Below are 23,222 nucleotides of genomic sequence, written 5' to 3'. Positions count from 1 at the left end.
AATATAATTCTGGTGCATTTGGCCCAGAAAACTTCCCACCATATTTGTTCTATGTACAGGTTCAAGTTTTATTTTATACAACATGAGAGCTTTATACCTTATTGTAACCCTATATTAACAGAGGTAGCAGGTTCTATATGACATTTGGTTGTGTTATCAGGGCTTTGCCATAGGACTTCGGGTAGACCTAACGTTAAAGGGGGCTTACCGCTAACAAGACTTATCCGCTATACACAGAATAGGGTGATCAAGAAAATGGAGGTCCCGGGGTTCTCTATTAGAATTGAGAAGTAATAAGCATGCATACATCTCCAGCAGTCTCACTGAAGTGAGCAGTAATCACACATGGGCACCACCACTTCATTCTCACAGAGGACTCTAGGTCCTACTATTTTGTGATCACTGAAGTTCGCAGGGGTTTGGCCCCTAGCATTCACAGAGTTCAAATCGGACCAAGGACAACATCTGCACCAAGTTTGTATGTCCTCCCCGTGTTTGTGTGGGTTTTCTCCGGGTACTCTGGTTTCCTCCCACACTCCAAAGACATACTGATAGGGAATTTAGATTGTGAGCCCCATTGGGGACAGTGTGATGCTAATCTCTGTAAAGCACTGCAGAATATGTCAGCGCTATATACAGTAAGGTCCATAAATATTGGGACATCAACACAATTGAAACATTTTTGGCTCTATACCCCACCACAATGGATTTGAAATGAAACAAACATGATGTGCTTTAACTGCAGACTGTCAGCTTTAATTTGAGGGTATTTACATCCAAATCAGGTGAACGGCTTAGGAATTACAACAGTTTCCATATGTGCCTCCCATTTGTTAAGGAACCAAAAGTAATGGGACAAGCTTCTCAGCTGTTCCATGGCCAGGTGTGTGTTATTCCCTCATTATCCCAATTACAATGAGCAGATAAAAGGTCCAGAGTTCATTTTAAGTGTGCTATTTGCATTTGGAATCTGTTGCTGTCAACTCTCAAGATGAGATCCAAAGAGCTGTCACTATCAGTGAAGCAAGCCATCATTAGGCTAAAAAAAAACAAAACAAACCCTTTAGAGAGGTAGCAAAAACATTAGGTGTGGCCAAAACAACTGTTTGGAACATTCTTAAAAAGAAGGAACGCATCGGTGAGCTCAGCAACACCAAAAGACCCGGAAGACCACGGAAAACAACTGTGGTGGATGACCGAATAATTCTTTCCTTGGTGCTGAAAACTTATTCACAACAGTTGGACAGATCAAGAACACTCTCCAGGAGGTAGGTGTATGTGTGTCAAAGTCAACAATCAAGAGAAGACTTTACCACAGTGAATACAGAGGGTTCACCACAAGATGTAAACCATTGGTGAGCCTCAAAAAGAGGAAGGCCAGATTAGAGTTTGCCAAACGACATCTAAAAAAGCCCTCATAGTTCTGGAACAACATCCTATGGACAGATGAGACCAAAACCAACTTGTACCAGAGTGATGGGAAGAGAAGAGTATGGAGAAGGAAAGGAACTGCTCATGATCCTAAGCATGCCACCTCATCAGTGAAGCATGGTGGTGGTAGTGTTATGGCGTGGGCATGTATGGCTGCCAATGGAACTGGTTCTCTTGTATTTATTGATGATGTGACTGCTGACAAAATCAGCAGGATGACTTCTGAAGTGTTTTGGGCAATATTATCTGCTCATAATCAGCCAAATGCTTCAGAACTCATTGGACGGCGCTTCACAGTGCAGATGGACAATGACCCAATGCATACTGCAAAAGCAACCAAAGAGTTTTTTAAGGGAAAGAAGTGGAATGTTATGCAATGGCCAAGTCAATCACCGGACCTGAATCCGATTGAGCATGCATTTCACTTGCTGAAGACAAAACTGAAAGGAAAATGCCCCAAGAACAAGCAGGAACTGAAGATGGTTGCAGCAGAGGCCTGGCAAAGCATCACCAGGGATGAAACCCAGCATCTGGTGATGTCTATGCGTTCCAGACTTTAGGCTGTAATTGACTGCAAAGGATTTGCAACCAAGTATTAAAAAGTGAAAGTTTGATTTATGATTATTATTCTGTCCCATTACTTTTGGTCCCTTAACAAGTTGGAGGCACTTATGCAAACTGTAGTAATTCCTACACCGTTGATTTGGATGTAAATACCCTCAAATTAAAGCTGACAGTCTGCAGTTAAAGCACATCTTGTTTGTTTCATTTCAAATCCATTGTGGTGGTGTATAGAGGCAAAAATTTTAGAATTGTGTCAATGTCCCAATATTTATGGACCTGACTGCATTAAATAAATGATCTGTCATTTTAATCCAGCCTGTGATGGTAATGAGATGACTGCTGAAAAGTGATCTGTATTAACCATAGTGACCAATGCAAAAATTGCTGAATATTAGGAATTTCTTTTTAATATAGAAATTGACATGGAAAATTGACAACAAAACAACAAAAATTCTAAGAAAAATATATAATACATAAAAACATAAATGAAACGGTAGGTCATTTTCTGAGGACAAATTTCCTTTAAAGAGAAGTATGGGCATCTGTTTCTAATAATAAAAATCTGGGCACCAAGATAGTACCCAAAAACTACAAGTACAAGTGGGAAAATAGTCGTCATAGCCATCCAATTGCCAACTGTATATTTCACAATTGTACAGCTGTGAAAACTGCATCATATTTTCAAATCTAACTCCATTCCACCCAACTGAGGGTACACTGGCTAATAAATCAGGAAACTGCCATATGTACCATTACCCGACATGCAATCAATAGCTCCTGAAGGATAGTGCATGCTAGTCATAGAGAAGTCTACCGTCTTGTGGTCGCCCCGAAACTTGCCAGCAAACTCCTGTGGTCTATACATTCAAACTACCATAAAACAGTTTGTATCCTGCTGATGGACCGTAGGGATGCAAACGGGAATTTTTCTTCCCAGCAATGTCCCACCCTAGAGGTAGCATGGGCAATTCAGGTACTGAGAGTATAATACAAACTAATGTAATATGTATTCATACTGTGTAATGCAGAAGGGGTTGAGTTACCTGCATAGTGGAGATAACAAGGCCTCTGTGGATGACAAATTGACCCAGTGCTGCTGATCTTTTATAGCTGTTTCGACCATGCACCATTAGTAATCTTCCAATGTGTTTAAACTGGGTTATAGAAAAATCAGCTGCAAGGGAAGCTTGTTTCCCCTCCTAGAAGACAAAAACAGAATATGTATTACAGGCCTACAAGTTCACTACCACAAGGTTCCCAAACCAAGTCACAGTTTATTATTTCTCTTAGCATTTAAAGGGGTTGTCCAAGTTATATTTATTGATGACCTATCCTCAGGATAGGTCATTAATATCCGATCGTCTGGGGTCCGACACCTGACACCCCCGCCGATCAGCTGTTTGAAAAGAAGGCGCACGACTGGCCAGCACCGCCTCCTCTTCATTGTTTACCTTGTTTACACCTAACCGTCCTATTCATTTAATGGGACGGCTTGGGTGTAATTGCACCTGCTCACCCATGCAGATGCAATGGCGAGAAGGTAAACAGTGAAGAGGAGGCGGGCTTGGCACGGCGCGCGCCTTCTCTTCAAACAGCTGATCGGCGGGGGTGCCGGGTGTCGGACCCCAGACGATCTGATATTAATGACCTATCCTGAGGATAGGTCATGAATAAATATAACTTGGACAACTCCTTTAACAATGAAAAAACATAACTTAAATACTGAAATGTTACCTTTCCCTCTATGCCAATGCCACAGTCAGCTGCTTGGATCATGCTCACATCATTACCTCCATCACCTAAATAAAGATACTAAAATCTGAATAATGTAGAGAATATAATCAATTGTGTTCTCAAAGTGAACCTGCACATTTTCAATTTGAAATGAATAGGGCCCAGTTTTCTGCTGTATCTGTATGGCTCTCCTGCGGCTGCACGGACCTGTATGCACACCAAATGTCTGGTTCCTCTTACCTATGGCACAGGTGCGTCTTCCTGTATGCTGCTGTAGGAGCTTCACAATCTGAGCTTTCTGTGTGGGTGAACACCGGCAGCACACAACGGCAGGGCACTGGCAGGCAAGTTCCACAAATTCATGCTCATAATACTTCAAACACACCTATAGGATGCATTTAAGAAGCATGTGAACAATAAATCAGCCAGGAATAAATACAGAGGTTGTAAAACATGGGGGCTGCAGGCCACAGTAAAATAATCCAAGATGGCTGCACTCAGGGTGTGGTTGGAAGGTGCTTTTTGAAGGAGTTCACTACAGATAAGAAAAGGTTTACATCCACAGCACTCTTCAAGATGATGCCTGATTGGCAGAATCAATTTTTTTTTACACAGAAGGAATTTGCCAGTTGGACGAGAAATGAAATCTATGTATGAAATCTAATTATCATATGATAAGTAGTCAGGCGTGATAATAATAGCTTAATTAAAACAAAATGAACAAACCTCACCTCAAGGGAATCTCCGGCAATCACTAAGGCACAATCGTGTTTCCTTCGGAAAGCGTTTAGTTCTAAGTGAGCTTCACTTCGACTACTCACCTGCAAAAAAAATGAATGAATGAATATATACATATTTTTCAAACCTTAGGCTCCATTCACACGTCCGTATAATGGGTCCGCATCCGTTCCACAAACTGTGGACCCATTCATTCTCTATGGGGACGTAATGGATGCGGAGGGCACACTATGTGCTCTCTGCATCCGCATTTCCGGAGCGCGCCCCCGATCTTTAGGTCCGCGGCTCCAGAAAAAAATAGAACATATCCTATTCTTAGGCAGTTCTATTGGGGTGTCGGCCGAGTGTATTGCAGATCCGCAATGCACTGTGGACGTCTGAATGGGCCCTTAAATTGCCTGAAAATGGTAAAAAAATATAAAATAAAATTCTATTTTAAGTGTAATGCAGTTCCCGTATCACCAGGTGATTGTGTCCCTAATATAAAGGTATCCTGCCCAACAGATATTTTTGTTATATCACATTCTCCAAATTCCATTTATCAAAACTGCCATATTCTAAAATTATCAGCCTATCACTGTAAATATCAAGTTGCTTTTGGTTACATCTTGCAATGGAGCCTTGTAATATAGGACGCACAAGGGTCATTGGTAAGGGCAGTGGTTAGTGTCACATGTCCGGCCGATGTCAGGATAAACCTCACTGCCCTAAGGCATGATGGGATATCAGACACATGACAAACCAGGAAGAACCAGTAGAATTCAAGCATGGGGGATAAGCGAAAACGGCAAATGAGGTAAGTTTAAAAAAAAAAAAAAAAAATCCAAGAAGGAATAGAGTAATTAATGAAATACACTTTAGAGTAAAAAGCAGTTTATGACACAACCCTTTTAATGACCAGTCATCCAACATGTGACTAGGGCAGCCAACCACGGGCAGCAGCTGTATCTTGTCCATATTGATATCAATACCGGATTATCACTGCCCTGAAGAAATGTGTTGCATCTAATATTCCGGCAGTATGCTATTACTGATATCGTTCTAAAATATTTCTGTGGATCCATATACCTACCATTACTAAAAAAAAGAAACTGTCAGCAAATGATTAGCTTTCCAAATTTCTCTTAATGTTCTTGCTTGGCAAATTAACATAATTGTCATCTCCCTACTTATTATAAGCTATAGAAAAACGCAAAGTAAATAGATTTTGTTCAAGAAACTTAATTTGCGATGTTACTTTACGAAAAGGTCAACAAAAATTGATCTGAAGTTTTATCAGAAGCATTAATAATTTAATTGCAAATAGGAGTCTGCAGGGCCTAATCTGCTATTCTGATGTTTCACAACAAACTGCATTTACATGTAAATGATATTCTAATAATTATTTCTGTTGGGAAAAGTGCTTCATTTAGACGAGACACAGACATATGTCTTATCAAGGCGAGCCAAGCAGTCGTAACAACTTTGCCATTTTTATTTTGGGACATAAAACCAAGTTATAATTAAAAGTGCATAGGAAATTGCTGCCTACTCCGCACTGCCTTAAAAAATAATTATTATTTAAAATATTCTAAGGAGTGCTTCACATATTCTCATATATTTTATGTCTTTAATTATCTGCCATTTGGTAATTCTTATTTGTACATAATAAAGAACACAATGTCTGACAAATCGATGTACACAGTACAACAGTGGAAAAACTCCACTCTCCAACCATGCATAAATGATAGGTAAAGGTTAAGATGACTACCTAGTACTACTTGTAAAGTGGTTTTCCTAGACTCTTTAAAAAAATCGGCACTGAACGGGGGGGGGGGGCTGCTTAAAATAAGGCAAAAAACAACTCTTCATTTTTAAATGTATCCCCGCTCCAGCTCTGCGCTCTGATTCCCCCTGGGCCTGTGGTGTTGATATCACGTCCACTGTGCACTGCCGCTAATCATAAAGCATAAACAGCACGTGACCGCCGAGGACAGTGGTCACTTATGTCATTGCTGCAGGCCTAGCAGGTGCTGGAGCGGCTGGGACCAGAGTGGCGGATTACTCGGATTACTGCTAGTGGAACAACTGTTAGCATCTTTAAGGTGAAAAGCTTTGCAGACCATACACTTCTCATGTCTGAGAGACTGCTACATTTGTGTTAAGTCTATACTCACCTAAAGAATTATTAGGAACACCATACTAATACGGTGTTGGACCCCCTTTTGCCTTCAGAACTGCCCTAATTCTACGTGGCATTGATTCAACAAGGTGCTGATAGCATTCTTTAGAAATGTTGGCCAATATTGATAAGGATAGCATCTTGCAGTTGATGGAGATTTGAGGGATGCACATCCAGGGCACGAAGCTCCTGTTCCACCACATCCCAAAGATGCTCTATTGGGTTGAGATCTGGTGACTGTGGGGGCCATTTCAAGAAACCAATTTGAAATGATTCGAGCTTTGTGACATGATGCATTATCCTGCTGGAAGTAGCCATCAGAGGATGGGTAAATGGTGGTCATGAAGGGATGTACATGGTCAGAAACAATGCTCAGGTAGCCCGTGGCATTTTAATGATGGCCAATTGGCAATAAGGGGCCTAAAGTGTGCCCAGAAAATATCCCCCACACCATTACACCACCACCACCAGCCTGCACAGTGGTAACAAGGCATGATGGATACATGTTCTCATTCTGTTTACGCCAAATTCGGACTCTACCATTTGAATGTCTCAACAGAAATCGAGACTCATCAGACCAGGCAACATTTTTCCAGTCTTCAACAGTCCAATTTTGGTGAGCTCGTGCAAATTGTAGCCTCTTTTTCCTATTTGTAGTGGAGATGAGTGGTACCCGGTGGGGTCTTCTGCTGTTGTAGCCCACCTTTCTTTCCCATTCTGACATTCAGTTTGGAGTTCAGGGGATTGTCTTGACCCGGACCACAACCCTACATGCATTGAAGCAACTGCCATGTGATTGGTTGACTAGATAATCGCAATAATGAGAAATAGAACAGGTGTTCCTAATAATTCTTTAGGTGAGTGTAGATAGTTATTTTTGAGCTAACCAGCCTAGTCACCATCAGAGCTGGAGAGAGTTTTGTGCAGCTCATGTATTTAGGTCACGATGTACCGTCACTTAATTAGGCCTGACTACAACGCTCTAGCAACCTTCAATATAGTTGACTTCCAACTTCATAGAAACATAGAATGTGTCGGCAGATAAGAACCATTTGGCCCATCTATTCTGCCCAATATACTAAGTACTATGGATAGCCCCTGGTCCTATCTTATATGAAGGACGGCCTTATGCCATCTTCCTATATGATATACAACAGCCAAACCATTGAAGGTGCCATAAAAGCACACATTGTTACAGGACCATTCAAGGCTTCCAGACTAGGAAACATGGCAATTTTTGTGGTTATTTCATAGCTTGCAGCCTGAGCCATCGATGGTCTGCAATATCAGATAAAAGTAATAAGATGTAGTAATCAACTATAATGAAGATTTGGAGAAACACTTGTATTTCATATTGCAATTAAGACTAAAAATATATAAAGAATTTTTCTGTGTCCCATGAGATCAGCCATTTCACTGTGCATTCCCTGTGTGTGAAACTATAGGCAGTGTTCTATTCTGTCTCAAGTGGGACACAAATACTAAGTCCCGCTCCATAACTGATCGTTTCTATTAAGGAAATTTTCCTAAGAAGAATATCTTATCACTTAAAGGTTGTGCAAGAATGGAGGAGTTATTAGCAAATCCCCCGCTTGGCCAGACCTGTACAGGGAATCTTACTTACCTGCTTCCCTGCTCCTTCTTCTCCCAGACTGCGAAGCTCTGCTGGTGTCACGACCTATCGCTGACCCTGTTGTGCCTGGGGTCAGAAAGTCGCAGCGGGTGACTACTCACTCGGTTTCAGGAGATTGCTCCATGAACTAGTGGTGGGAATGGATTCCGGTTCTCCTGCTTAGGTTTGCGATCCTTTTCGTCCTAGTTAGGAATCTGTAGCTTTTCCTTTCAGCCGTTCTCTGTCAGCCACTCCCAGCTACTATATATTCTCCCTTTCTGCTTCCCATGTTGCCAGATCTTCTATTCTGACCTCTAGTGGAGTTAGAGTTGCTGTGGAGGTGTTGGAACTGGAGCGGTTGGATCTCCGGTTCACTCCTGTTGTTGTCTCCTGTTTGTTGTCTCCCTTTGGGGATTGTTTGTGGTGTTTGTGCTTTACCTGTTGTTACCCTAGGTGTCAGTGGTAAGGACTAGTGCTCCCACCGCCCTATTTACTACCTAGGGCTTATTTCAGGGTAAGCCAGGGACGAGGCACGTGATCGGCGTATGGGTTAGCAGCACGTCTAGGAACGTCAGGGCAGCTAGGTGCCAGTGCTAGGTGAGTTAGAGGTCACGACTCCTCCTTCTCCCTAGTGAAAGGGTACTCTCTCCTTCCCTCCCCTCTGCGGGTTACCTGCCATATCAGACGTGATAGCTGGGCTCCATTGCTGAAAACATTTACTTTGACATCGCCTACAGCCAATCACTTGCTGTGGCGCTGACCAGATCAGGTCTCCGCTGTGGAAAGTGATTGGCTGTAGGTGATATCAAACCAAATGTTTTCAGCGAGGGAGCCCAGCACAGCATTGTAGGCCAGGAGGAGAATGAGCAAGGAGACAGTGCCAGGAAGCAGGTAAGTAAGCTCCCCTTTTACAGGGCCAGCCAAGTGGGGGGTTTGCCAAAATGCCCCATTCATGCACAACCCTTTTAAGGTGTTAACTGTACCATTAACAGTGTAATGTAAAAATAACTATTTTTTTGTGACAAAAGACTTACTGGTCTGAAAATGTGAATGTCCTGGTTGCGTGATACTAGATGAGAACTCTTTGCTATACATGTTGCTGTTTCCAGCTTGTCTCCAGTAAGCATCCATATCTAAAAGAAAATGAAAAAATGATCATTTTAACTTAATTGCACCAAGTTCTGCAGGAGCCTGAAAGTTTGCACAGGCTGCATGATACAGGGTGGCCCACGAAAAAGTAGCCCACCTCCAGCGATAGTATGACAAGATGAACGAGCAAGTGGATTGTTTTTTTTTTATTACCAACAAGTCACAAAAGATGCTGAAAGTGGTCCCCATTCCCATCTATGCATCTTTGGGCATGTTGGATTATGTCGGCTGATACTGCTTGCTGCTCTTCAGCAGTGATGCTGCAGATAGTGTTGTTTTCCTTGAGTTCATCGAGGGGATGTGGATTGTCATCTTGTCATACTAGATGACAATTATTTCGTGGGCCACCCTGTATTTTTTGTCCCTGCACTTAATGGCACTGGGAACATTTGTCATATGGCACAGCAAAGGTGGCTACATTCTGACCAGCCTTTATTGACAATCAACAGATACACAAACCTTTATCCCAGCATTTCTCAACATCTCCAGGGTGGGCCGGACATCGGCCTGTAGCTGATCCTCCACACCAGTTAAGCATAGTAACTCCATTTCCCTTTCCAAGCTCTCTACCACCGCTGCCACCTTTAGTGCTCTGTCGTGTATACTTAGCTTGGCTTGGTTGTACCGATTCTGAACACAAATAAAGTAAAACAGTTATAATCATTTGTTAACAATGAAAAATAACTATAAATGTACAATAAAGGGCTCATGCACATGACAGTTGGATGTTCTGCAGTCCGCAAATTGCGGGTATCGGACATGTGCATTTTGCATTTTGCGGAACAGAAGGGCCGGCCCCTATAATAGAACAGTCCTATCCTTGTCCGTAATGCGGACAATAGTACGACATGTTCAACTTTTTTGTGGAATGGCCACGCGGGCATACGGACACGAAATGCACATGGAGTCATTTCTGTTTTTTGCAGCCCCATTTAAGTGAATGGTTCCCCATACAGGCCACAAAAACAGAACGGACATGGAATAAAAATACATTTGCATGTATGAGCCCAAACGGATACAAAAACTCACTGTACACCTATACAATTAAAAATATCTTGCTTCCTTCTTTGTTAAAGACGACCTATCACCTCTCGCGACATTCCTGTTTGAATAGCTTCATGCATTCCCCATGTAATAACAATTCTGGAGCATCTGTTCTTATGTCTCTATGTTGTGCCGTTCCTTTATTATTTGCACTAGAAGTTATGAATGAATTACTATTATCCTTCAGTAAAGGTACAGAGGGGAGGTAACCAGTTGGGGGTGTGTCCGTGCACAGCCTGACAATGGCAGCACTGATTGGATAGAGTGAGACTGTGCAGGTACACACCCCCAACTGGTTACCTCCCCTCTGTACCCTTACTGCAGACTGCTAGCAATTCATGTATAACTTCTAGTAGAAATAATAGGAATGGCACAACATAGAGACATAAGAATAGATGCCCCAGAATTGTTAGTACGTGGGGATGCATGAAGCTATTAAAATAGGCATGTCAGGAGTGGTGACAGGTCCTCTTTAATCTTATTTTAATACTGTCAGTGGTGGCCATAGGGACCAATGAGATTCCAGCATCTTTTTTAAGAAGAATAGCGTGTAATTGTATTTGTATTTCTAATTAGAACTCCAATCTAGAGAGTGAATGCTACTTTGTGGAAAACATTAATGGTACTTCCAGCAGCAGTTAAGGGTAAATATCAGTTAAATTCAGGATGGGGATAGAAAGATCGGCCATGTGTTAAAGGGGCTTGTCCTTTATGCTACAGCATTGTCCGTAACACAGCTCAGTTGGTGTGTCCTTTCTGCTTCAGCTCTCTCCATGTAACTATCACAACTTCTAAAACAAGCTCTGGCTGGTTGAAGGATGGAATTGAGCATGTGCGTGCACCTCAGTGATGTAACACAGAAATGAATGGGTCCGCGTGCGATCCGTGGACTAAAACTACGGTTGTGTACATGTGGCTTTAGGAGTATAGCTCTAGATAAAATTATAACACCCAGAATGAGCACCTACAGTGTATCAGTTATAATTGCAAGTAGTCCCAAATGGGTCTCACTTTGTATTGCTGGTGTGGATGGTTAAGTTCAAGCCTGCAAATGCCCTCATGCTGTTGAGGTACACTTTATTGACAGCAGTCCTTGGAGGGTCCAAAGACAAGGAAGTTTTTCCTGAAAGGACACCCCAATAGTTAAGATGGAACCAACTCTGCACTACCCCTGTGGTAATACTTTAAAATTGCCTGTGGTAGGTGCAAAGTAATTTTTTTCTGTTCTTGAACTAAACTTTCTTCCGATTTCAAAGGTTTAAAAACAAAGAAACCAGGTTGATTCCAACAATTTGCTTTATTAAAGAGGTTCTGCCACCCAGATCAAGTCCACCCTACCAGGTATATAGCCTGGTAGGGCTGACGATGCATACAAAAAAACATACCTTTATTTCTCATGTCGGTGGTCCGGTTAGACAGAAAAAGCAACTTAATTATGCTAATGAGAAATTCGAGCACTCGGAGGTGGGCTTATGCCTTTCGAGCACTGCTCCTGCGATGCCCCCGTTCATTGCTAATGCTGGCCTTCTGCACCTAATCACGCCCCCATGTCTTTTGATTGACAGCGCTAGACCCATCAGTCTACTGTTAAGATCTCGTGCCTGCGCACTTGCTTCCTGGGTATTTTCCGTTCTTCTGGGCTTGTGTGTATGTCTAGTGCGCGCGCGCGCCTTCACACACAAGCCTGGAAGAACGGAAAATATGTGCGCAAGTGCACAGGCGCGGGATCTTAATCAAAAGATATGGAGGCGTGATTAGGTGCAGAAGGCTAGCATTAGCAATGAACGGGGGCATCGCGGGCATCGCAGAAGCAGTATTTGGAAGGCATAAACCCACCTCCGAGTGCTCGAATTTCTCATTAGCATATTTTTAAAAGTTACTTTCTCTGCCCAACCGAACCAATGACATGAGAAAGTATGTTTTTCGTCTGCATCTTCGGCCCTACGAGGCTATATGCCTGGTAGGGTAGACTTGATCAGGGTGACAGAGCCTCTTTAATAATACACTAATCAAAATGATTATACAGGTTTCCTTCAAGTAAATCAAACATTAGTAATATTCTAGTGGAGACTACTTAGGCAGCAATACCATGTACATTCAAATATGTATAGCAATAGGTTGCTGCAAACGTGCTGAGGAATTAAACAGTGGAAGGTCACTAATATTCCCCACCTCCTTGAATGTTTCACATAATTGAGTCACTTCACATATTACCTAGTATTATAAAGTATGATTTTTTAATATTCATACTGTAAGGGTACAGGTAGACAGGCTGATTTTCCACTGCAGAATTTCTGCTCCTCTCACTCCATGCATTACAAATGATGAAATGCTGCTATGGAAATCAGAAGCAAAAATTGATATGATTTAGGGTAAGGCTACACTGGTTGCAGCCAGGATCGCAGAGTACTGGTGATCCCATAGAAATGAATGGGATCGCTGTGCCAGTTGCAACAAATCCAGCAGTGTTGGATTTCTAGCCACTCGGGCGGTGATCCCATTAATTTCTATAGGATCACCACTACTCTGTGATCCTGGCTGCGACAGCTGTCACACGACCAGTGTCGGCGTGTAGTCATACCCCTAAAATCCAAACTGCAGGTCACTTTACGATGCTGATTTTTCTTTTCACAGTGTGTGGATGAGATTTCTTAAAATCTCATTCACATAGCTAGTACTGTAAAATGCTGAGGATATGCTGCCTCACAGCATTTAGACCCAGTATGGTCGCACCCTAAAAGTGACATACATTAATGCAAAAAGCTGAAATTCATATACAGCCAACTGTACCTCAAAATCTTGATACTGTTCCTCGGTTAAAGATTTTTTGGCAACAACCAGAGTTCTCAGTCCTTCTCTCGCCATGTTTCCACACTAAGAAAATATAGTACGGACATACTGTATTAGATATGGTTCTTTTTGCTTGGAATAATGTCAAATTATTATTTTTTCAACGTCAACATAACTACCACATTGCTACTGGTTCAAATAAGCATCAGTTTTCTAAAATAAGCAACTAAATCCAAAACACAAAATTGATATTATCGATATACGATGGATCTAAAGACATAAGAGACGGCCTACTTACAGCCCTCAGATGTCTCAATTGCATCAGCTCTACACCGAGTAGTCAGCAGCACCGCTCGCCCAGTCTCTAGCTATTAGTTAAACCTGTTTTCTATGCAAAGTATTTCTTAATTTGAATCAAGCACAAATAGGGACAGCCTTCTGAAGTGTCTGAAGTGTGTGTGGTTGGCACAGCCCAGCTAGTCAAATCTGTACAAAACGGTCTAGAATGCCAAACATGCTCCATGCAGTATGTACGGGGTGGGGGACAGAAAACAAGGTTCATCTAAAGGTTTTCTAACAGTTATTTCAGTATACCTCATTGAAGGAGTATTCCCATCTTAGACAATGGGGGCATATCGCTAGGATATGCCCCTATTGTCTGATAGGTGCGGGTCCCACCGCTGGGACCCGCACCTATAGTGAAAACGGAGCGGGGAGCGCTGTGTCTGGAGGACCCCAGATTTCCCGGGGTCCATCCACCACCAAACGCTAATCCCCGCCTCTCCTGTAGAAGTGAATGGGAGCGTGCCGCGCATGCGCGGCCCATGCTCCCATTCATTTCTATAGGGCAGACGGCAATAGCCGAGCCAGCGCTCGGCAATTTTCGGCGGCGGCTCTCCTTCACTTTTAGGGTTCCGTTTTCGATATAGGTGCAGGTCCCAGCGGTGGCACCCATAAGACAATGGGGGCATATCCTAGCGATATGCCCCCATTGCCTGAGATGAGAAAGCCCCTTTAAGTGATGTCATTGTATTGGTGCGGTGACATCACTAATCCTTTTACATAAAAGGATATGTCAGTCCAACCCTATGTTTATATAGTTATTAATCTGACCATTATGTTAAACTCCCGTCACATTTACATTTATAGACTTTATTGTACAGTTATAAGCTAGATGTGCAATAATGAACAATGACATTATGCACCATAATTCTCGAGAGCGGGCCCTACATTTGTGTAGCATTTTATATCTTTGTAGTTAAGGGAACCTTAATATATATGAAGTACCATTATGAGTAGCGTAAAACATTTGAAATAACAATATGGCATTATAAACTGTTTATTTTAGGCTACATTCACACGACCGTATGCGTTTTGCGGATCCGCAAATTGTTGATCAGCAAAACACGGATACCGGCCGTGTGACTGTAGCCAGCCCTATGATAGAAATGCCTATTCTTGTCCGCGGACAAGAATAGGACATGCTCTTTTTTTTCGGGGCCGCGGAACGGATCTACGGATGCGGACAGCACATTGTGTGCTGTCCGCATCTTTTGCGGCCCCATTGAAATGAATGGGTCCGCACCAGTTCCGCAAAATTGCGGAATGGATGCGGAGCCAAAAATACGGTTGTGTGAATGCACCCCAATTCTGCTTAATATTCGAAAAGTCATTTTTTTACAAAATGAATAGTCCACTCATATACAGCCTTTTATTCTGGTTAATATTCGAAAAGTCATTCTCTCACAAAATGACCCATCAACCCGCATACAGCTTGGACACTATGGATTTAATATCACATATTATTAACGTTCACATTTATATAATTATTCCAAGTAATCATCTGTCAATTGGCTTCTAAAACATAAGCTTAATAAATGTCATTGGGGAAAGAGGTCTATTGATTTGACCTCATATTGCTAAATAAATTAAACCAATTTTTTTCCCCTACAATTAATTATGTATCATTATCGCCAAAAGTAATTTTTATGACATTTTGCTAGGTCTTCAGGGAGTTTAATTTAATCGTGCCTCTGATGAAGTGAAGCTGGCCTGCAGCATATATTGATTCATATTGCCAATACCATCATCAACATATGCTTGGTGATCAGTCTATTAGTATATTGTCAGTGCTGAGTGTTAGATTAAGACAGCACAAAGCCTGAAACAAGAGTGTTGGCGTATTTAGACATCTGCAAAATATTGGAAGAGCTCATTCTTTTCCAAATAACGCTGAGTAGCTTATTTCTTTGAGAATATGTAATTTTTGTCACATATAGTAACATAACATCCAGCCGGAAACTGGAAGATTGGGGGCTAAGGGGACTAATAAAATAGGGACAGTAAAACCCCTTTAGGCTACTTTCACATCTGCGTTATTGCTGGATCCGTCAGGGGATCAGAAAAAACGCATCCAGTATATAATACAACCGTCTGCATCCATTCACAACAGATCCGGATGTATTATATCCCAAATGAACAATCCGGCACTAAAGCCATTGTAAGTCGGGCGCCGGATACGTTTTTTTGGTGCCTGAAAAATCTTGCTCGGTATCCCATGACGCACTCAAAAATGCTGCTTGCAGCCCCTTTGTGTGAGTCATGGGAACGCTACGAAACAGAACGGAATGCATTCTGGTGCACTGCATTTCGTTCAGTTCAGTTTTGTCCCCATTGACAATGAATGGGAACAAAACTGAAGCATTTTCCTCCGGTACTGAGATCCTATGACGGATCTCAATACCGGAAAGGAAAACGCATATGTGAAAGTAGCCTTAAAGAGGTTGTCCAGGATTAGAAAAAGATGGCTGCTTCTTCCAAAAACACCACCACAGCTGTCTGCAAGTTGTGTGTGTGTTCTAAAAGCTCAGTCCCATCCACTTCCAAGGCGCTGAGCGTGGGGCTGTGTTTGGAATAAAGCAGCAATGGTTTTAGAATCCTGGACAAACCCTCATGCATACAAAAATATTCGGGCATGTTCACACCGCACTTTTTCCAAAATGGATTCAAATGTGTTCTCTACGCCAAAATCTGCATCAGTTTTCCTCAATGGGAATCTGCACTGCTGTTCTTATGGCAGCAGATTTTTACCATGCAGATTTCAACACTGACTTACTCATTACTAAGTATAATTATAGCACTGCATCTAAGGATAGTGACTTTTTTTTTACTTTCACACCAAGTAATATATTACCTCTTCTTCCAACCAGTCATTATACTGTACAATACTAGCCATGGCAGCATCAGCACCTTTCATATAGAATGTGATGTCTCCTGATGATTCCTCCTGTAACAACATCAACCAGAACATTACATGGATAACCGGATCATGTCACGGCAAGTAAACTGACCCCAGTGTCACGTACTGTAGAAAACCATAACCACGGTGTCTCATTCTTCTGTAATAGGTTGTCTCACGGTCCGTGAAAGCCCGTCCTGCTGAGTGCATGAGCACACGGCGTCATTGGCTGCTATGACACTGTGCGCTCGTGCACCCAGCAGGACGTCAGGCTGGGTTTTCACGGATCGTGGTCCATGAAAATCTACGTATGTGTGAATGTGGCCTTACCGTGTCTGCTGCCTTGAATGTTAAGTTTGGGGTGAAGCATAGATATGCAGTGTGTTTTAGGACAGACAGATATATTTTCTGTTATAACTTCTCTGGTGACATCTAGTTGATGTTGATATACAAAAAGGTAACATTGATAGTCTTGGTAATATACCAAAAATTATTATCATCTAATGCACCGGATCATCTGGGCCCACCGGAGGATCCTTTGGTACTCAAGTGGGCTGGTCTGACCCTGGTAATTGCCATCTGCCTCATAGGGGTTTTCCTCTGGATCAACACAGTAGGATTATTGGTTGGCCCAGTGTCTTCTTTTTCTTCTTACTGACTATGTAACTATGTAACCCAAGACGCTTATCAGGACCATCTGCTAGTTTATAAAAAATCAGGCTCATACCTGAGAGATGGGGGGTAAGGTACAGTGCCCCTGAATGAGGGGGGACATCATAGTAGGGAGTGCCTCTTTCTTTTGCTGAATTAGAAATGAGAGCTGGAAATCCTTCATACAGGTAACATTGTGGTACACACACAGTGCATTGTTATGTTCTGGCCTTGTGCTAAAATGAAAAATTCTAATTTTCCCCACTCGATCTCCCTTAATAAAAATGCCTCTGGGGGCCTCTCATTTCTCTTGATCAGCTTTGAGATATTTCTACACTTTGAGTCCACCTGTGGTACAAGCAGTTGATCTGACATAATTTGGAAATGCACACCTCTGTCTATAAAACCAAGCCATGAGGATGAAAGAACTGCCTATACAGCTCTGAGACAGGATTGTGTGGGAGTACAGATCTGGAGAAGGGTGCAAAAAAATATCAACTGCATTAAAAGTTCCAAAGAGGAAAGCAGCCTCCATAATTCTTAATGGAAAAAGTTTGGATCAACCAGGACTCTTATTAGAGCTGGCTACTTCGCCAAACTAAGTAATCAGGTGAGAAGATCCTTGGTAAGAGAGGTGACCAAGAACCTAATGGCCACTTTGGCTGAGCTCCAAAGATCCTGTGTGCAGATGGCAGAAACATCCAGAAAGTTAACCTTCACTGCAGTACTCCACCAACCTGGGCTTTATGGCAAAGTGCCCAAATAGAAGACTCTCCTAAGTAAAAGACACATGAAAGCGCAATCTGAGTTTTCAAAAAAATCACCTAAAGGACTCTCAAACTGTGAGAAACAAAATTCTCTGGTCTCATAAAACCAAGATTGAACTTTTTGGGCTGAATTGTAGGCGCCATGTCTGGAGGAAACCAGGCACTGCTCATCACCTGCCCAATACCATCCCTACAGTGAAGCATAGTGGTAGTAGCATCATGCTGTGGAGGTGATTTTTAGTGGCTCAGACGGGGAGACTAGTCAGGGTTGAGGAAAAGCTGAATGTGGCAGAGATATTCTTAATGAAAACCAGATTCAGAGCACGTTTGGACAGAACTGTTGGGTCCTTTTCTCAAAGCCTGAGCAAGCTCTGTTCACATCTGTGCTGTCATTTCTAGTTTTCTATTCTGTCATAGGAGCAGAACATTGAAATAATTTGTCACATTATAGACACCAATGGCGTCTGATGGACCCCATTGACTTATAATGGGGTTGGTCAGGTTTCAGCATGTTCTCTATCATTTTACCATAAAAATAGGACTGCATGTTATGATGTAAATTCCGTTCAATCCACACAAGTTAATAGTGGATGTTTACAGTTTATATATAGACATAATGTACGTTCGAAGACTTGCACCAGATTTAATACAGTTGCTCAGACTGGTTAATAAATCTGGTGCATGGCTAGACAAAAAAAGTTTGAGAAACCTTACTTGAGCTAAATCGCGACACTTTTTAGACAGATTCTAGGCACAGACACATTAGTCAATCTGGGCCATTAAGTCATCTGTGAAGCCTACAGAACTGGGAATACAGCTCTTGACTTTAATACAATTTCTAACTTGTGATCAGTAGAGGATACGTCATTTTACATATTTACAAAGTTTCTCATTTTTATGTAGAATAAAATGTTCAAAGGTGAACATTTAGATTAAAGAATATAATAGCCACTTACTCTGACTATGATGCCCATCCGTTTGCTTTCAGAAGTAAAGGGAAAGATTTGGAGAATAAAGAATGTCAAAATCTGTCCACTGGGGGTTTTAAGTTGCATGGATGTCAGATCTCTGTTAACAAGAGTTAGACCAACACTTTCTGTCCACTGCACGAGTGCAACCTGTAAAAAAGTAAAGTTGAAATGGTTACTGTACTTTCAGACAACGTTGCATAAGTCAACAGTGCAGGTGAATATACATATAATATCTTATCAGAGAAAAATGACTTGAGCGTTACCAGCTGTTCCCCTGCATTTTCTCAGAAATTTATAAGACATCCATCTTGTGAAACCAAGATGGGCTGCTTGCTCACTGAAGAATTCACATCACATCATATAGTATGGGAAGGTACAGAAACCAGGCAGCACAGGCTGATTCAGCACATAGGTCATTTCTATCGGTCTGCAAAAAAACAGACCGCACACTGTGTGCTGTCTGCAGCCGCAGAATGTGAATCCGCAAAAAACTAAGAAAAATACGGATGCTGTCCATGTGACATCTGTGTTGCATCCTTTTTTTTTTTACGGACCCGTTGTAACAATGCCTATTCTGGTCGCAAAAAAAGACAAGAATAGGACATGTTCAAATTTTTTTTCGGGACTGCGGAATGGACATATGGATGCGGATAGCACATGATGTGCTGTCTGTTTTTTTTTTTTGCGGACCCATAGAAGTGAATGGGTGCACAAAAAAATGCTGATCGGATGCAGACAAAAAATACGTTTGTGTGAATGGGGCCTTAGTCTTTCTTATGTTTCTCCCAAAGTGCTTTATTTACATCTATACTGCTCAGGACTTCTCTATAATGTTCTATATTGTATTCTGCTTCTGACTGAGCAAGAGAGAGTTAGGGAGAAAATATGATGTCTCCATGTGTATTCTATGTGCAGACATGATGAGCAGCTAGTCTGCACCAACCAGCTCAGAGACAACTGAGAGTTATAGATGGATAAAGCAAAGGATAAAACTGCTAAAAATGGCAGATGTAAGTCATATAATGGTGAGATATAGTGCTTATGTACACATGGCAGCTTATTTTGAAAATGTAGGTATGCTTTAAGTAGCATTATACAGCATTTCACTGAAAGGCTATGGAAGAAGAATTTGGGGATACGCAGTACAAAGGATTTATCTATAGTTCCTGCATGAAGCCTATTAATAACTGGTCAAGTTATTTTAAAGTGAAACTTTAGTCTAAGACCTGGTTCACATATACATGGCCATCATTGGCATTTCTGTACCAGGTCAGAGGGAAACTGATACCAGAACTGATCTGTAGTTTTCTATGGGAATATTAATGGCATGTGGTGCATCAGTTCTGATGCCAAATATCTTCTAGTGCTGGCAGCCCTATCAGTACAGTAGTTATAGCATACAGTTGCAAAACACACTTGAGTGTGGCTGTTATCTTGACTACTACTGCTGCTGTCTCAGAAATATTCAGGAGAGGTTGTCTATTGTTAAGCGCCTGAACAGGAATAACATTTGGGATAGTTAAGGGTACTTTCACACTAGCGTTTTTGTTTTCCGGTATTGAGTTCCGTCTCAGGAGCTCAATACCGGAAAAAAACTGATCAGTTTTATCCTAATGCATTCTGAATGGAGAGCATTCGGTTCAGGAGGCATCAGTTCAGTCCCTCTTCCGTTTTTTGGACGGAGAAAATACCGCAGCATGCTGCAGTTTTCTCTCCGGCCAAAAATGCTGATCACTTACCGGAATGCCGGCATTAATTTACATGAAAGTGTATTCGTGCCGGATTCGGCATTAAGTGTTCCGGAAAAACGGATCCGGCTTTCCGGTCTGCGCATGCGCAGACCTTTAATAATGCTAAAAAAATTAATACCGCATCTGTTTTTCCAGATGACATCGGAGAGACGGATCTGGTATTTCAATCCATTTGTCAAATGGATCCAGATCCGTCTGACAAATGCCATCAGTTTGCATCTGGATTGCCTTATCTGGCAGGCAGTTCCGGCGACGGAACTGTCTACCGGAATCCTCTGCTGCAAGTGTAAAGTACCCTAAGAAAAAGGAGGCAAAAAGCAGACTGAGTAACCCAGAGAATTTTCTAAACCTTATAATTCTCATTGTTACTCATGCAAAAGCAACACTAAGGGCTTATTGTCTGGTAAAGCACCTTCTACACAATCGGTCACTAACAAACAAAAAAACAAGTACACATGTACTCCCAAATACCTTTTGTGAGTGATACCTAAAGATGTATTTGCCCTGTGGCAAGCTTTTTATTCTAAATTGCCTAGCCTGAAAGATATGCATTTGGAATGACTCTATAATACAGAGTGTAAGGTGATAGGTTTCCCTGGAACAGGAGAATATATAAAACATTTCCAATAGCAGGATGAGTGTGTAATTAGTTATATATGAGTAATTCGTCTTACAAATAACAACAGTCTAGACAGCTACCAAACAGATAAAAATCTAACGTATTCTAAGTCAAATTAGTCAATAAAATTGATGACAGGATTGATCATGACCTGCACAGAATGTTATAGAGAGTCCATTTCACTTAAAATAAAATAATTACACTGGCAGGGGGACAAGCCTATTCTTGTAATTGTATCAAGCAATTTGCTTCGATAAAACCCTCTTCTTCTTCTGCTAGCTTTTGACAAAAAAGAAACCGTGAGTGTAATTGCATCAACTATGGGCACAGTACATGTCGCTTTTTTCGGAAGGCTTCATACTTTTAAGCATAATTTAAAGTGCAAATGCAGGCCCAACTGGCATTAGCATCAAAAGTCTTGAAATTCTCTTTACCCTTTGGAGACGTTTGCTCCTACAACAGGCTTTGCCCTTTATATGAACCAGGGGTCAGCAACCTCCAGCACTTTAACTGTTGTCAAACCAGAACTCCCAGCATGCACATTTACTCAGCTATACTCAGAACGACCATATAAGTGAATGGAGCATGATGGGAGTTGTAGTTTCACATCAGCCAAAGTGGCAGAGATTGCTGACCCCTGATATAAACTAAAATGATGTGCAATCGATTACAGATATTCATACACAAAGTATATATATATATATATATATATATATATATATATATATATATATATGTATATATATTGGAAAATCATAAAGCTTTTCATTATACAAAGAGCTAAAACTTCAAGCAATGGTCTCTCATCTTGGAGCAGAAGTGCATATGATATAAGATGGCCTGCAGACCAAATAATACAGAAGAAAAGGTAGACAGAACCAAGGCTTTATTATTCATTGCATGGCTGGACTAGCATCTCTAATGTTTGGGCTGGTTCCAACTTCCTCCAGCAAATTCTTCTGTTGGTGTGAGAAGTTGTAACCTCTGTGATCAGATAATTAGATGTGGTGGCTTCTATCTAAAGATAAAACAACCCCTTTAAACATAAGGACGACAGATAAATATGCACAGTGATGCTAACACCTCTTACATATAATAAAATATAGCGGTCACTGATTTTTTTTTTTATTCAATGTAGGTTTGTCAAATTCACTACGGGAAATGATTAAAAAAAACCTATTTTACAATATTGCGATGCTGGAGGGTGTTACATGTAGTGGTCAAAGTTCCAAGATCCTTACTTTTACATACAGATGCTCTACAGCTTTTTTCTCTGGTATCACCGTTTTTTTGTGTGACAGCACTGTTTTTTGTCTTCTCTCTTGCAGGACTGATGACTGGCTGCTGTTGAAGTCTACATTATGTCTGCTAGATGAAGGAGTGCGACATTTGTTTAATTAATGGACTTTGAAAAAGATAGAATAGTAGGACTTTGAGAGGCTGGATGGTCCATCCATCAAATCTCTGAAACATTTGGATTTGAAGGTTTTGTAGTGCATCAGTGGTGTCAACAGTGGTCAGAGGAGGACATTCACACATGCTGACCGGGAGTTCTGGACAGTCAAGACTGGCAGATGCATTCCAAGATTGCAGTATAAGAAGAGCTGCTGGGTCTCAAATGACACAGTACCACAAATTGCTTCTGCAGCAGCCCCTGCAGTGACTCCCATATCATAAAAAAAACATTTACTGGAGGCAGGACTGCATTTACGCACTCCACTAGCTCGCTTGCCACTGTCCTCTCATCATCGCCAAAAGCACCTGAACTGGTGCCGCATGAGAGCCCATTGGATACATGAATGGCAAACAATGGTGTTTGGTGATGAAAGCAGGTTTTGCCTTCGTACTAGAGTTTGCAGGAAGGCTGGAGAGTGCCTAATGCAGGGATCAGCAACCTCCGGCACTCCAGCGGTTGTGAAACTACAACTCCCAGCATGCTCTTTCCACTTGTGTGGGAGTTTAGAGAGCAACCAAGCAACTGTGCATGATGGGAGATGTAGTT

The 23,222-nt window shown here is 41.7% G+C and overlaps 1 protein-coding gene across 1 annotated transcript in view; it reads right to left on the bottom strand.

Annotated features, from left to right (window-relative positions):
• The window catches only part of ATP9B (ATPase phospholipid transporting 9B (putative)), a 202,846-nt gene that overhangs the window by 12,951 nt on the left and 166,673 nt on the right, over positions 1 to 23,222 (bottom strand). The window contains exons 3-11 of the mRNA XM_044295515.1: positions 18,836 to 18,997; positions 16,417 to 16,509; positions 13,224 to 13,307; positions 9,849 to 10,019; positions 9,275 to 9,373; positions 4,461 to 4,550; positions 3,970 to 4,114; positions 3,730 to 3,794; positions 3,039 to 3,194 (exon numbers count right to left, since the gene is read on the bottom strand). Of these exons, the coding sequence (XP_044151450.1) occupies positions 3,039 to 3,194; positions 3,730 to 3,794; positions 3,970 to 4,114; positions 4,461 to 4,550; positions 9,275 to 9,373; positions 9,849 to 10,019; positions 13,224 to 13,307; positions 16,417 to 16,509; positions 18,836 to 18,997 (1,065 nt within the window). The remainder of the gene's footprint in view (positions 1 to 3,038; positions 3,195 to 3,729; positions 3,795 to 3,969; positions 4,115 to 4,460; positions 4,551 to 9,274; positions 9,374 to 9,848; positions 10,020 to 13,223; positions 13,308 to 16,416; positions 16,510 to 18,835; positions 18,998 to 23,222) is intronic.

This window comes from Bufo gargarizans, chromosome 5 (assembly GCF_014858855.1).
Source record: "Bufo gargarizans isolate SCDJY-AF-19 chromosome 5, ASM1485885v1, whole genome shotgun sequence".
NCBI lineage: Eukaryota > Metazoa > Chordata > Amphibia > Anura > Bufonidae > Bufo > Bufo gargarizans.
Note: the sequence above shows the minus strand (reverse complement) of the source record. Positions and strands in the feature narration are given on the sequence as shown.